The sequence below is a fragment of the Etheostoma spectabile genome, chromosome 15 (assembly GCF_008692095.1).
Source record: "Etheostoma spectabile isolate EspeVRDwgs_2016 chromosome 15, UIUC_Espe_1.0, whole genome shotgun sequence".
NCBI classification, from domain to species: Eukaryota; Metazoa; Chordata; class Actinopteri; order Perciformes; family Percidae; genus Etheostoma; species Etheostoma spectabile.
The window spans coordinates 2728769-2740559 of NC_045747.1; the positions used below are offsets into that span (position 1 = coordinate 2728769).

Here is an 11791-nt window from a genome sequence, read left to right on the forward strand (position 1 = left end):
TTATGACTTAAATTTGACTATGAGCAACTACAACTTAACACTTTCCCTGAGGGGATCAATAAAGTATTCTGATTCTGATTAAGAGGTCTTTTTCCTTTTTAGCACACTTCTTCTAGAGCTTAAATTGCGTCCTTTCTACATTTCTCTGCATAGCACTCACACTATTACGACTTAAGAGACTCCTTTGACTTATAGGCTACATTTGATCAAAGAGGGTAGAGATAAGAGTTGTGAAATTTCGAGTTAAAGCGGAAGAAAAGATAAATGAATAAATAGTTCATAAATCTCCCAGATTTCGGTCCATCTGAGGGGGCGTGGCCAGCAGCGCAACGTCACTGATGGTTATATAGGCTGCAGCTGTGGTGGCGTGCTCGCGCTGCTGAGACAGGCAGAGCACTGAGGACCGTGCGCGCGCTCACAGACTCCCTCTCAGCCACACACACACTCCCCAAACAAAGAGAAGCACGCGAGGCAGCACAGCATCCCACCCTTTCAGCCGCGAGCTCACTAGCAGAACCGCCTCCCCCCATCCCTCTCACACAGAACCGGTCCGGTCCGAGGCTCGAGCGCACAGAACCGACAATGACAACTAACGGCGCGACTAACGGAACCAGCGACATGCTGCAGATCCAGTTCGGTCTCATCAACTGCGGGAACAAATACCTAACGGCAGAAACCTTCGGCTTCAAAATCAACGCCTCCGCCTCGAGCATGAAGAAGAAGCAGATCTGGACTCTGGAGCAGAGCGGCGACGACTCCACCGGGGATGTGTTCCACCTCAAGTCACATCTGGGCCGCTACATCGCCGCCGATAAGGACGGCAACGTTACCGGAGAGAGCGAGACCCCGGGCCCGGAGTGCCGGTTCGTTATCACCGCCCATGATGACGGCCGCTGGTCCCTGCAGTCCGAGCCGCACGGGCGCTACCTTGGCGGCACCGAGGACCGGATCATCTGCTTCGCCCAGACCGCCTCTGTGGCGGAGAAATGGAGCGTGCACATCGCCATGCACCCACAGGTGAACCTCTTCAGCATGACGCGCAAGCGTTACGCGCACCTGAGCGGCAAAGTGGACGAGATCGCCATCGACCGGGATGTCCCGTGGGGGGTGGACTCCATGATAACGCTGGTGTTCCGCGAGCAGCGCTACCACCTGCAGACCTCCGACAACCGCTTTCTGAGGAACGACGGCGAGCTGGTCGCCACCACGGACAAGAGCACGGGCTACACGCTGGAGTTCCGCTCCGGCAAGGTGGCGTTCAGGGACTGTAGCGGCAGATACCTCGCGCCCTCTGGGCCCTCCGGTACCATGAAGTCCGGGAAGAGCGCGCGCGTGGGCAAGGACGAGCTGTTCGTGCTGGAGCAGAGCCACCCGCAGGTCGTGCTCACCGCTGCCAATGAGAGGAACGTCTCCACCCGGCAAGGTGTGTGTGTGTGTGTGTGTGTGTGTGTGTGTGTGTGTGTGTGTGGTGTGTTGTTTTGTGGGTGTGGTGTGTGTTGTGTGGGTTGTTTGTGTGTGTTTGTGTGTGACACCATTTATGTACATCATTAACAGTAGGTATAGGACATGGCACGACCTACATAGTCACACACAACACATGCTAAAATATGGCGTGTTGGCCGGGGTCCCCATCCTCTACAGGGGCCTTGCACGCCTTTTAGCTAGCCCTCTCAACACTAAAGCCCTGGAATATTAAAATAAAAAGTTCAGGGAAACCCACACAAACATTGAAACACGAGCAGATAGAGGAACACAGGCTATTGTCCGTGTTTTTTTGTGTTTTCAGTGAATGTTACAGACACCAGGCATGAAAAGAGTGTTAACAAAGAAGTACATAGTCCTCGGCCCTGTGAGCACATACAGCATCATTTGCACGTGTGCCATCATTCAAATGTAAAACATGTTAAACTGGCAAGAGGCAGAACTGCTCCACAGTTAGAGATGAAAGGTGCACGTATCATGTCTCAAAACCAACAAAATGTTACCAAAATGACTGTCAATTCCTTAACTTCAGGTATTTTATGAGAACGGATACTTGGCATCTTTTTAAAAGAATACACATGTATGTTTACTTTGAAGTGCAAAACTTTAACAAGCTATTGAACAGGATTTTAGTTTTAGTCACACTGCCATGACTGGCATGGCAACCCAAAATCTTCTTGGGTATATCTTTTTATCCTGCAGCTTTTAAAAGCAGCTGAGCCCCATATTCATGTATAGTTCAGATATGAACTGGTTAATATGTTTTTTTTTTTCACATTAGATCAATGTTGGTGTGTGAGAGCCAAGTTTGTCCGTGTGTGGGGGGGGGGGGTTCAGCTGGAAAAGTGGGCAGAGATACAAGCTTGTCCCCCTTCCTTCCTTCCCTTCCTCAACATTTCTAACTTTTTCCATCTCTTCCTCACCATCACCTCCTTTCACCTCTTCTTCTTCTTTCTCTCTTGTTGCCTCCTTTTATTCCTTCATGTCTTCACTTCTCCTCCTCCCCCACTCCTCCCTGCTCCACCAGCCTTCAGGCCTGGCTGGCTGGCTGGCTGCTGCTGTTCATTATCAGTGGCATCCCTCATGCCGATGGGTAACTAACTTAAATGTACTGGCCCAGTTAGAGATTGAATCTGCTCTTAAAACAATCTTCTTTTTGAGTCGGCACCAAAAAAAAAAAAATCAACGGATGAGTCAGCAGAGCGACTGTGCCACTGACTGTAATGAATGATAGGAATAAACTACTTAAAGCTCTCTAAAGCTATATTCAGTGTCTGGTCAGAACAACACGCTGGTGGGAATACCGCACGGTTTAGTGGTTTGCTTTTCAGAAAGTATGATCTGTCTATCCTTTTTATTTCCCGCTCCTGGCTCTCTGTCACACCCTGAGCCTGTTTCTCCTGCCTCCTGGCATGACATGGTCAGATGTTGAGGGGATGTTTATCCATTTTTCTCGTCATCAGCTGTTTCTCCTTTTTTGTTTAATTTCTTCACAAATGGGGAGGGGCCTCGGACACAAAATGGAGGCTGGTTTTGAAGGTGGAGGTTGAATACAAAAGGCTAACGCCATGGAAACATGAGGCTGTAAATGCTGCTGATTTTTAAACGGATCTTTTGGAATTAGAGGACGATGAGTCCTCTGGAATGGGAGCATGAATTGCATTTAATCCCCAAGTGAAAAATGTGATTGCTGTCTGAGGGACATTTTGCCAAATCCGATTGTCTCTCATTATGGAGGGTGCAGTTTAGTGAAATGCCACAGCAACATCCTGCTCACACAAGCGTGTGATACTCACACTACATAATACTAGAATAATCAAGACTCGTACATTTATTTAGGACACACGTCAAAGCAAACACATTTGACTGGACTCTGGTTTGGTTTTGCCAACGTTAAACTTTCATATCGGTTGCAGCTCTAGGTTTATTATTGATGGTCATAGGGAAATTCTCCATGCGTTTCCTCCACTGAGGTAGAAATGGACCAATCCAACTGGCCAGACGGGTATCTCACAGTATCGGCCATTATGATGACCGAGCCCCATTAATCGTGCTCGGTGGAGCTTTCTTGTAAACAAACAATAGTCATAGTAACACTCAGTGTTTCTCACCGAAACGCACTGTGTACACAGTATCTTTGCGATCTAGCAAACATGGAGTGCATTTCCCTCGCTGCATTTCTCTTTGTAAATGTGTTTTTATAAACCCGGCATTGTTGGCCTGCTTGCAGTCTTCTTTGTTGGCACACATTTCTTTCCACGATACCGACAATTTTTGCTCCGGGGATCAGCATGAAACCGGTGGCAGAAAGTTGTTGCATGTGCATCCTCGTGTGCATGCACATTACAGACAGAACAGGGACCCACTTGTGAAAACATTTGCTTCAACTGATAATTTCATTACATAATCATCTGCTGTTTTATATTTTGATCAGCCAATATCGTTTGGTCTATATAATTGTGAAAAATGTCAATCACTATTTCCCAAAACCTAATTTATATTTAAAGAGCTTGTTTCTTCAAAAATGTCTTAAATGAAGATATTGTTGACTTTGACATAGAGCTGGGCAATATATCGATATTATATCGATAGCGTGATATGAGACTAGATATTGTCTTAGATTTTGGACATCGTAATGTGACATAAGTGTTGTCTTGTCCTGGTTTTAAAGGCTGCATTACAGTAAAGTGATGTCGTTTTCTGAACTTACCAGACGGTCCTAGCTGTTCTATTATTTGCCTTTACCCACTTAGTCATTATATCCACATTACTGATGATTGTTTATCAAAAATCTTTGTGTAAATATTTTGTGAAAAGGACCAATAGTCAACACTACAATATCGTTGCGTTATAGATCTTGAGGTATTTGGTCAAAAATATCGCGATATTTGATTTTCTCCAAATTGCCCAGCCCTACTTTGACATGAACACGTATTCCCATTTCAGAAGCTGAAACCAATGACGTGTTGACATTTTATTTTTACTTTTGTCGAGCGACCAAATAGACTAATCATTCAGTTCTAAAACCATTGCTCCATAGTCTGACTAATGCCTTACAGTGTACCTTTCCTTAATTAATGTCAGTATTGAAATGCTGTTGACTGGCGGTTTCAGGATTTTAAGTTGTATCAATTCATCCGTAATAAGAGGTCAGTGGTTGATATGCCTTGCTGAAGGGCACTTGACAAATGTCACAAATGAAGCCATGTTCTGTCTGCCAACCTGCAGCTCAAATATCACTGTGACGCGGATTAAATTGTTGAGTGGAATGAAACTGGCTCCAGATGTTTTTTCAAACCAACAGCTTCTCATAGCTCCTCTCTGCAGCAGCGTTTTGCTGCAAGACCTCAGCCATCATGGCAGTCTCAAGTTGGCTGGCTTTCATTAGGTTTTTGACGTCGAGCTCAAGTGGGTCAGTCCAAAAGCTGCTTTGTCCAAATCGGTTTTCTTTTTTTTTTTTAGACTCGCACTTCATTTTTATTGACCAAGTTCGAGCTCAAATCCCGTTTAGACATCCTTCATTACATCAGTCTGAAATGTACCAACACACTTGGCAGGAGCAAATGTATTTGTTACCATTTAGGTTTAGACACAAACTTACTAAAAGTAATCCAATTCGTTGGAGATATTTGGGTCAAAATTTAGCCGTTTAAAAAGAGAGTTCCGATACCAGTTTTTACCTCCTGATTCCGATCTTTTAAAAACGTGCTTTCTTTACGTTTAACAAAAAAAAAAAAAAAAAAAAAATCATTTGCACATGCATGACTGTGATTATTATCATGTGGTAAGCCTGGCTCAGGTTAACACTTTGTAAACATGAATTAATACAGCAAAAGGAAGCCTTATTTAAATGGAACAGTATAAAATGTAGTGCACTCACACTTCCCTGGACAGCAGCCCTTCAGACCCCCAGCTGGAGAGTGTGCTTCAGCACCCTCATGCTGGAGAGTGTGCCCTCATGCACCCCCAGCTGGAGAGTGTGCCTTCATGCCCAGCTGGAGAGTGGGCCTCTGCACCCCCAGATTGGGCAGTGTCGTGCGAAGCATCCCAAACTTGGTCCATCCATCTCGTCCATGGTTTTCTTCATGTTGCTATCGTTGTCGCGCAAAACATGAACGTTGGACTTGGGGTTTTTCCACTTTACTAGCATTCCTCAATTGCTTCGGCAATGAATGTGCCAGTATGTGACCCTCGGAACTCGGTGGGGTGCAGCACCGCTCTTCGAGGGGTGAATGTTGCCTCTCTGTCCACCCAGTGGGACGTTCAACTCAGCAAAGACACGGGGCACGCGTCGGAGGGCCAAATGTCCGTGGTAAAGCTGACTGCAGGCACGTCTTTCAGCACACACCAAACGTGTTCCCTAACTGTCTCGTGTAATTTGGGTAGCGCAGTTTCGGAGATATATTTACGACCTGGCAAACAGTAGCCTACCTCGGCTTCAAATGCTCCATTGAGCGGCGAAATCCCACATTATCGACAACAGACAGGGGTTGGTAATCCAGTACAATAAACTCCAAAGCTTTGTTGGTTATCGTTGTTGCTTTTTGGCTGTCTTTGGGGGATTTATCTCGTCGCTGGAGGGCAGTTTCCAGAGTTTTCTACTGCAGTTTGTCCTTTCTCCCCCCGTAGCTTTTGTAAATTCGTTGTGCTCTTTAGCGTGACGCGTCTTTAAATGTTTAATTAAGTGGCTGCTGATGAAAATTGTAACACTCGTGCCATCCCTCGAATTTGCTTATGTTGCCGTCTTACCGGTGGGAACAGCCACTGTAAAGGACTGCCGACATGATGCGCTAATGCTAGCTTGTTTTAAGGAGGCGTTAGGTGATCAATTCTTCTTCGCCCCTCCAAAACAGAAGCGCAAGTATTTTATGAGCGGCGAAGAAGAACTGTCCGAGCTAACGGAGCTAACCAGTAAATAGATTCCTATTTTTAATAGTTTATGTGGTATCGGATCGGTGCCTGTACTCGCCGATACCGATGCCAGCATTTTGGGCAGTATCGGAGGCCTTTCCGATACTGGAATCGGAACATCTCTAGTTTTAAACCAGTTATTTGAAAGTTTAAAAGCTTTTGTGATTGTTTGTTCTTATGTGCATCCTCACACCTTTTTACTATAGTAATTAGACAAAAATGATAATGGGATGCATGCTAAAACTACAACAAAAACTGGAAATGAGGCTTATAATTAGCCAGCATGTTTACATTGCTTCACTTGTGCCAGTGTTGGGATATTAAGTGGGATTCTTTATTTTATTTTATTTTTTATATCAACCAAAACCCTTAAATTTAGGCTTATTGGAGCATGCAGTCTTGTTATGTAGGGAACCACCAGAACCGAGTCTGACATTCAGTCTGGAACAAATTCCATTCATGTTACAGTCCTCCTGCTTCGGCTGGCCTCATAAATGCCATTAACCTGACGCTGCGCTGTTACTCGTTTCCTGACCATAAGGGCCACTCTCTTCATCCTCCATCATAGATGGTCACAAATTCCCTGAGCAACTTTTTAACGACACTCAAATTGACTGAGACACAATTATCAGTCAGTTAGCCTCGTAGCCCAGTGGCCTGTTCGGTCCCTAAACTGTGGTGTGAGTGGAAACGGAGCGCTAAATGGATGAGAGGCCGTTGTATCCTGTTGGCTACTGGTGCGACCACTGAGTGCTGACTGGTCATCTCTGCATCTGGATGCAGAGATGAAAGCGGTATCAATTGTCTCATTGAACTCTCAGCAGAAATAGGAATGCTCTTATTTCCCAAACTGTGGAACTCTTTATTATTGCAGGTAAGCGTTTAAACAACCACTCTTTATTTAGATTACTGTTTACGGACTCCAGTGCAAGCTTTTTAAAAGTGTTGGAAGCATCCAATCAGAGTTCTAATCAGGCTTTAAATCATGTACTGTGTGTGTGGAGAAAGGACACATAAAACCGAGGCTTCATGTTGTGTCTGGCCATGATTCAGCCCTGACACCCTGTCTGTATCCTTCACCCTCCCGCCGGCAGGAAATGAGACACACAACTCCGACCTTGGCTGGTGTGAGTTAATCCCTGCAGGGTAAAGGGGAAGATCTGCTCCCTTTGCCACTCATTAACACACACACACACACACACACACACACACACACACACACACACACACACACACACACACACACACACACACACACACACACACACACACACACACACACACACACACACAGTCCTCCAATAGGAAAAGGGAAGAGATGCAATCAGTTCATGTCTCCATGGTAATGTCTGCTAGTCTAGCCGTGACATAATGATGCTTAATGTGCCTATAGACCCTCAGTTTGTTTTTGTTTACTGTGTGTGTGGGTGTGGGTGTGGGTGTGGGTGTGGGTGGGTGTGTGGACAGGGTTGCTGCCTCACGCCGACTGCCGAGCAGTAAGCCTCTCCTCCTTAATGTCGTCTACTTTATTATAAGTTAGACTTCAGCTGGTCTCCAGTGTGTCATTCTGCTCGGCTCGGGGTGTGTCTCCACATTAATACCCTCTAACTTACAGTCCAACTGTTCTGCAGTTGATTTTTTTTTTTTTTGTACAACACATTGAACACAGAATGGGGTTGGAATCAATTCACCAGAAGATTTGGCACATCCCCAGGCACAATACTGTATCTCGCATGTCTGACCTTGTTTTATTTTCATTGGTTAGAGGGAGTCCGAGTATTGGAGTGGTGTGGGTTCAGTTTATCCATGCTGTATGAGCTGAGGCGGTTACAGTATTCAGTGTGTAGGCTGGCTGGCCCATCGTGTGCGTGCATGTGTGTATCAGAACAAAGGCTGATGATCTGCATCCCCGTTTGTGCCCCAGCTGGTCGTCTCCTTGGGCAGGCCTGCTTAACAATAGGACCACAACTGCACTTGATACAATCGCAATGCATTACAGCAGGCCTCCGGTGGGCTCACAGAACCAAGGCCAACATCTGTGCCTGCCGCCATCAGGCTGAATGTGGTGGGTGGGTGGACCGAAGATGGGTGTGTTTTTCGTTGTGGTGTTGGTGTGTGGTGTGGTGTGTGTGTGTGTTGTGGTGTGTGGGTTGTGTGTTGTGGGTGTGTGTGTGTGTGTGTGTGTGGTGTTGTGTGTGTGTGGGTGTGGTTGTGTTGTGTGTGTGTGTGTGTGTGTGGTGTGTGGTGTGTGTGTGTTGCTCTGTCTGTGGGTGGATTTTGGACTGTGTGGTCCTGTTGGCGTGGTTGCGGATGGTGTGTTTGTTTTCATGCTCCTCCATTAACCTGGAGCTCTCAGAGTGATCCAGATTGACATACTGGGCATTTAAACTCCTTTCCTCTTTCGGGTCACGCTGGGGCTCTTCAGGCTCAGGTGACTGTTTGTCTTGTGGTTCGTGTGTGTGTGTGTGTGTGGTGTGTGTGGTTGTGTGTGTGTGTGTGGTGTGTGTGTGTGTGTGTGTGTTGTGTGGTGTGTGGTGTGGTGTGTGTGTGTGGGGTTGTGTGTGTGGTGTGTGTGTGTGTGTTGTGTGTGTGTGTGTGTTGTGGGTGTGTGTGTGTGTGTGGTGTGTGTGTGGTGTGTGTGGTGTGTGTGTGTGGTGTGTGTGTGTGTGTGTGTGTGTGTGTGGTGTGTGTGTGTGTGTGTGTGTGTGTGTGTGTGTGTGTGTGGGTGTGTGTGGTGTGTGTGTGTGTGTGTGTGTGTGTGTGGTAAAAAGGAGAAACACCACCTCCTATTCACATCCAGACAAATCAAATGTCATTGTTCAAAATATATAAAGGTTGGCCAGTATTGACGAGTAAAAAAACAAACAACCTTGTTGACAGCTCTAGAAAGATTCGCCCACATACATTCAAATAAAATTATTTTTGGAAAATTACTTATTCAAACCAGCTTGGTGTTATTCAATTTACAGTACAGCATGTACAGTGTCTTTAGCTTCCTGGTGTATTTTCATATAGTAAAATTTGGTTTTCCTTCCGTCTCACATGTGAAAACCTAAGTTTCAGGACAATGCCTGAGTTGAACTAGTATTTAAAACTCCAGTCTTCTCCTTTTTATTACGTGTTCAGTATTATTGAGATGTTTGATGCGACAATGACGAGGAAGCTGACTTCCAAAAACGTTCTGAATGTAGAAACATTAAAAAAAGAAAAGAAAATGACGCCTTTTTGTAAGTTAACGTTATTCTTGAGAGTTAAAAGTATTTAGACCATGGGACAAATGGATCTTTCATTGAATCCTGTACAAATGAAATGATTTTAAGGTATAAATTACATTTTCTAATAAGACTGCTTTCTTGCCAAAAGTTAGACCAAAAGGTTGAAACCACTCATGTCTGTATGATAAATATGAAGCTACACTTAGGAACTGGTTGGCTTAGTTGAGCATAAAGCCTCAAAACCGGGGAGGAAACATCTAGCCTGGGTCAGTCCAGATGTTACACAATCTGCCTACCAGTACTTCTAAAGCTCACTAATTAACAAGCATTTGAACATTTATGAACCACTGCACTTACATTTTGAATTATTAAAAGAGGTTTAGTGTTTGCTCTCTGCATGCTTGGTGCTCTAATGGGGAATGCATTTACATTTGCTTTCTTCAAAGTTCACTTTTTTCAATTCAGGTATTAACTTTGAACTGTTTATTTATTCTCGTGTTTTATGAGTCCAGTCTGTGCCCTCAGGTTGTGAATGACTTGAACATCACAGATTTATCCCCCCCCCATGACTTATTGTGGGTAGAAGCATCCAGCAGACGTCCTCTCCTGCCACAGTTATCAATGGGCTCTCCGTTCCTGTTCTAAGGGAATGTGTTGGCCGAGCAGGAAGCGGCGAACATTAAAGAGTTGAGTGATGGGGCTGAAGATCCTGCAGGCCGACCCTCTTTTCTCTTCAATGTTCCTCCTCCTACTCCTCCTCTAATGTGTTTCTCTAAACCCTCCTGTCTGTTGCAGCTAAACTTTCATCTTGTTTCACACCATGTGGCTCCCATTATGGTCCCATGTATTTTCCTTCCCAATGGCTTGCGTGTGCATGCGCTGCGTTCATTCGTGTGCGTCCCCACATATTCCTGCAGAAACTCCATGTGTCCACAGAGGCCAGAGTTCCTGAGTTGACGTTAGTGGGTGCTCAACAGGAGAGAAGTGATGTGCATTTCTTTCTTTCTTCCGGACACATTCTTTTGTGACAAACCCCTTACGTAATACTTTTCTGCAACTTGGATCTTGGTTACTTACATACTGTAAATGTTTGGCTACAGTCAGTCAAACCATGTACATCTCTACTGCTGGTAGAGATAATGTTTAATAACTTGGATTCATAAACATCCATTGTTGCATGGCACTACAAACACGATGTAATTATGACTTAACATCGGACAGGATTGTTGTCCTCTGCATAAATGGCAAAGAATGCAATTTTGACCCATTACACACAGTAAAGCCTAATGTTTTAAATAATACATCTGTAAAAATCAAATGGAATATAAATCTAGAGTGAGAAAACGAAAGGGAAAAAGTCCAGCTAGCTCCAAAAACTAGGCAAACCTGTTTTTAGCCAAAAAAACTCACTTATCATAACCAGAAAACCTACCTCCAAATGTGACACACGTGATATTTATCAACTGCATTTTAGGGCAGATTTCAAGATGTTTTCAACATGCCCACTGCAGCCAGTTGAGAGGCAGTAAGAGAACAAGAAGACATGAGGCAATATGAGCTGAAGTGGGGGAGGGAGTCACGCATGGAAAAGGAGATGGATGGGGAACACATGAGTGTGCTGGTTTGTTTTCTCAAACACTTCTTTCTTTCTCTCTGCACACATTTAAACAGCGGTCCAACAGACAGTCCATCTCTCTCGAGCCGTAGGTCCATCCACACATGACCTCATCATATACAATAGCATGCTTGCGGGCGGGCTGTGTATGTCTTCATCATGTAGATGACTCATGTTTGTTTATACCTCTTTGTTGCTCTTAAGTGCTACACTGGTGGATGGGATTTTAATGGGGTCTAGTTCTCTGTACACACATTTGGGTGTATGAGACAAACACACACACACACACACACACACAGGACATGCATGCTAGCCTTTTTGACTAAACTATCTGTAGCTCGAGCTGCAACTAACGTTTATAGCGACTCATTTGTTTTGATTGCGTTAGGTATTTCTCTTTGTTTTCATCACCTGTCTTTAAAATGTCAGAAAACCGTTGAAATGTCCTAGAGCTCAAGCTCTTCTTCAGACACCTTGTTTTTGTGTGACCAGCAGTCCGAAACCTTCAAGTTTTCATTTTACCATGATGCAAAACCAAAAAAGCAGGTATCGGAGAATGTTGGACACT

General features: G+C 44.8%; 1 protein-coding gene across 1 annotated transcript in view; it reads left to right on the top strand.

Moving 5' to 3' along the window:
• Positions 1 to 351: 351 nt before the first annotated feature.
• Positions 352 to 11791, top strand: part of fscn1a (fascin actin-bundling protein 1a) — a 17176-nt gene continuing 5736 nt past the window's right edge. The window contains exon 1 of the mRNA XM_032537780.1: positions 352 to 1423. Within this exon, the coding sequence (XP_032393671.1) occupies positions 583 to 1423 (841 nt within the window). The 5' untranslated portion in view covers positions 352 to 582. The remainder of the gene's footprint in view (positions 1424 to 11791) is intronic.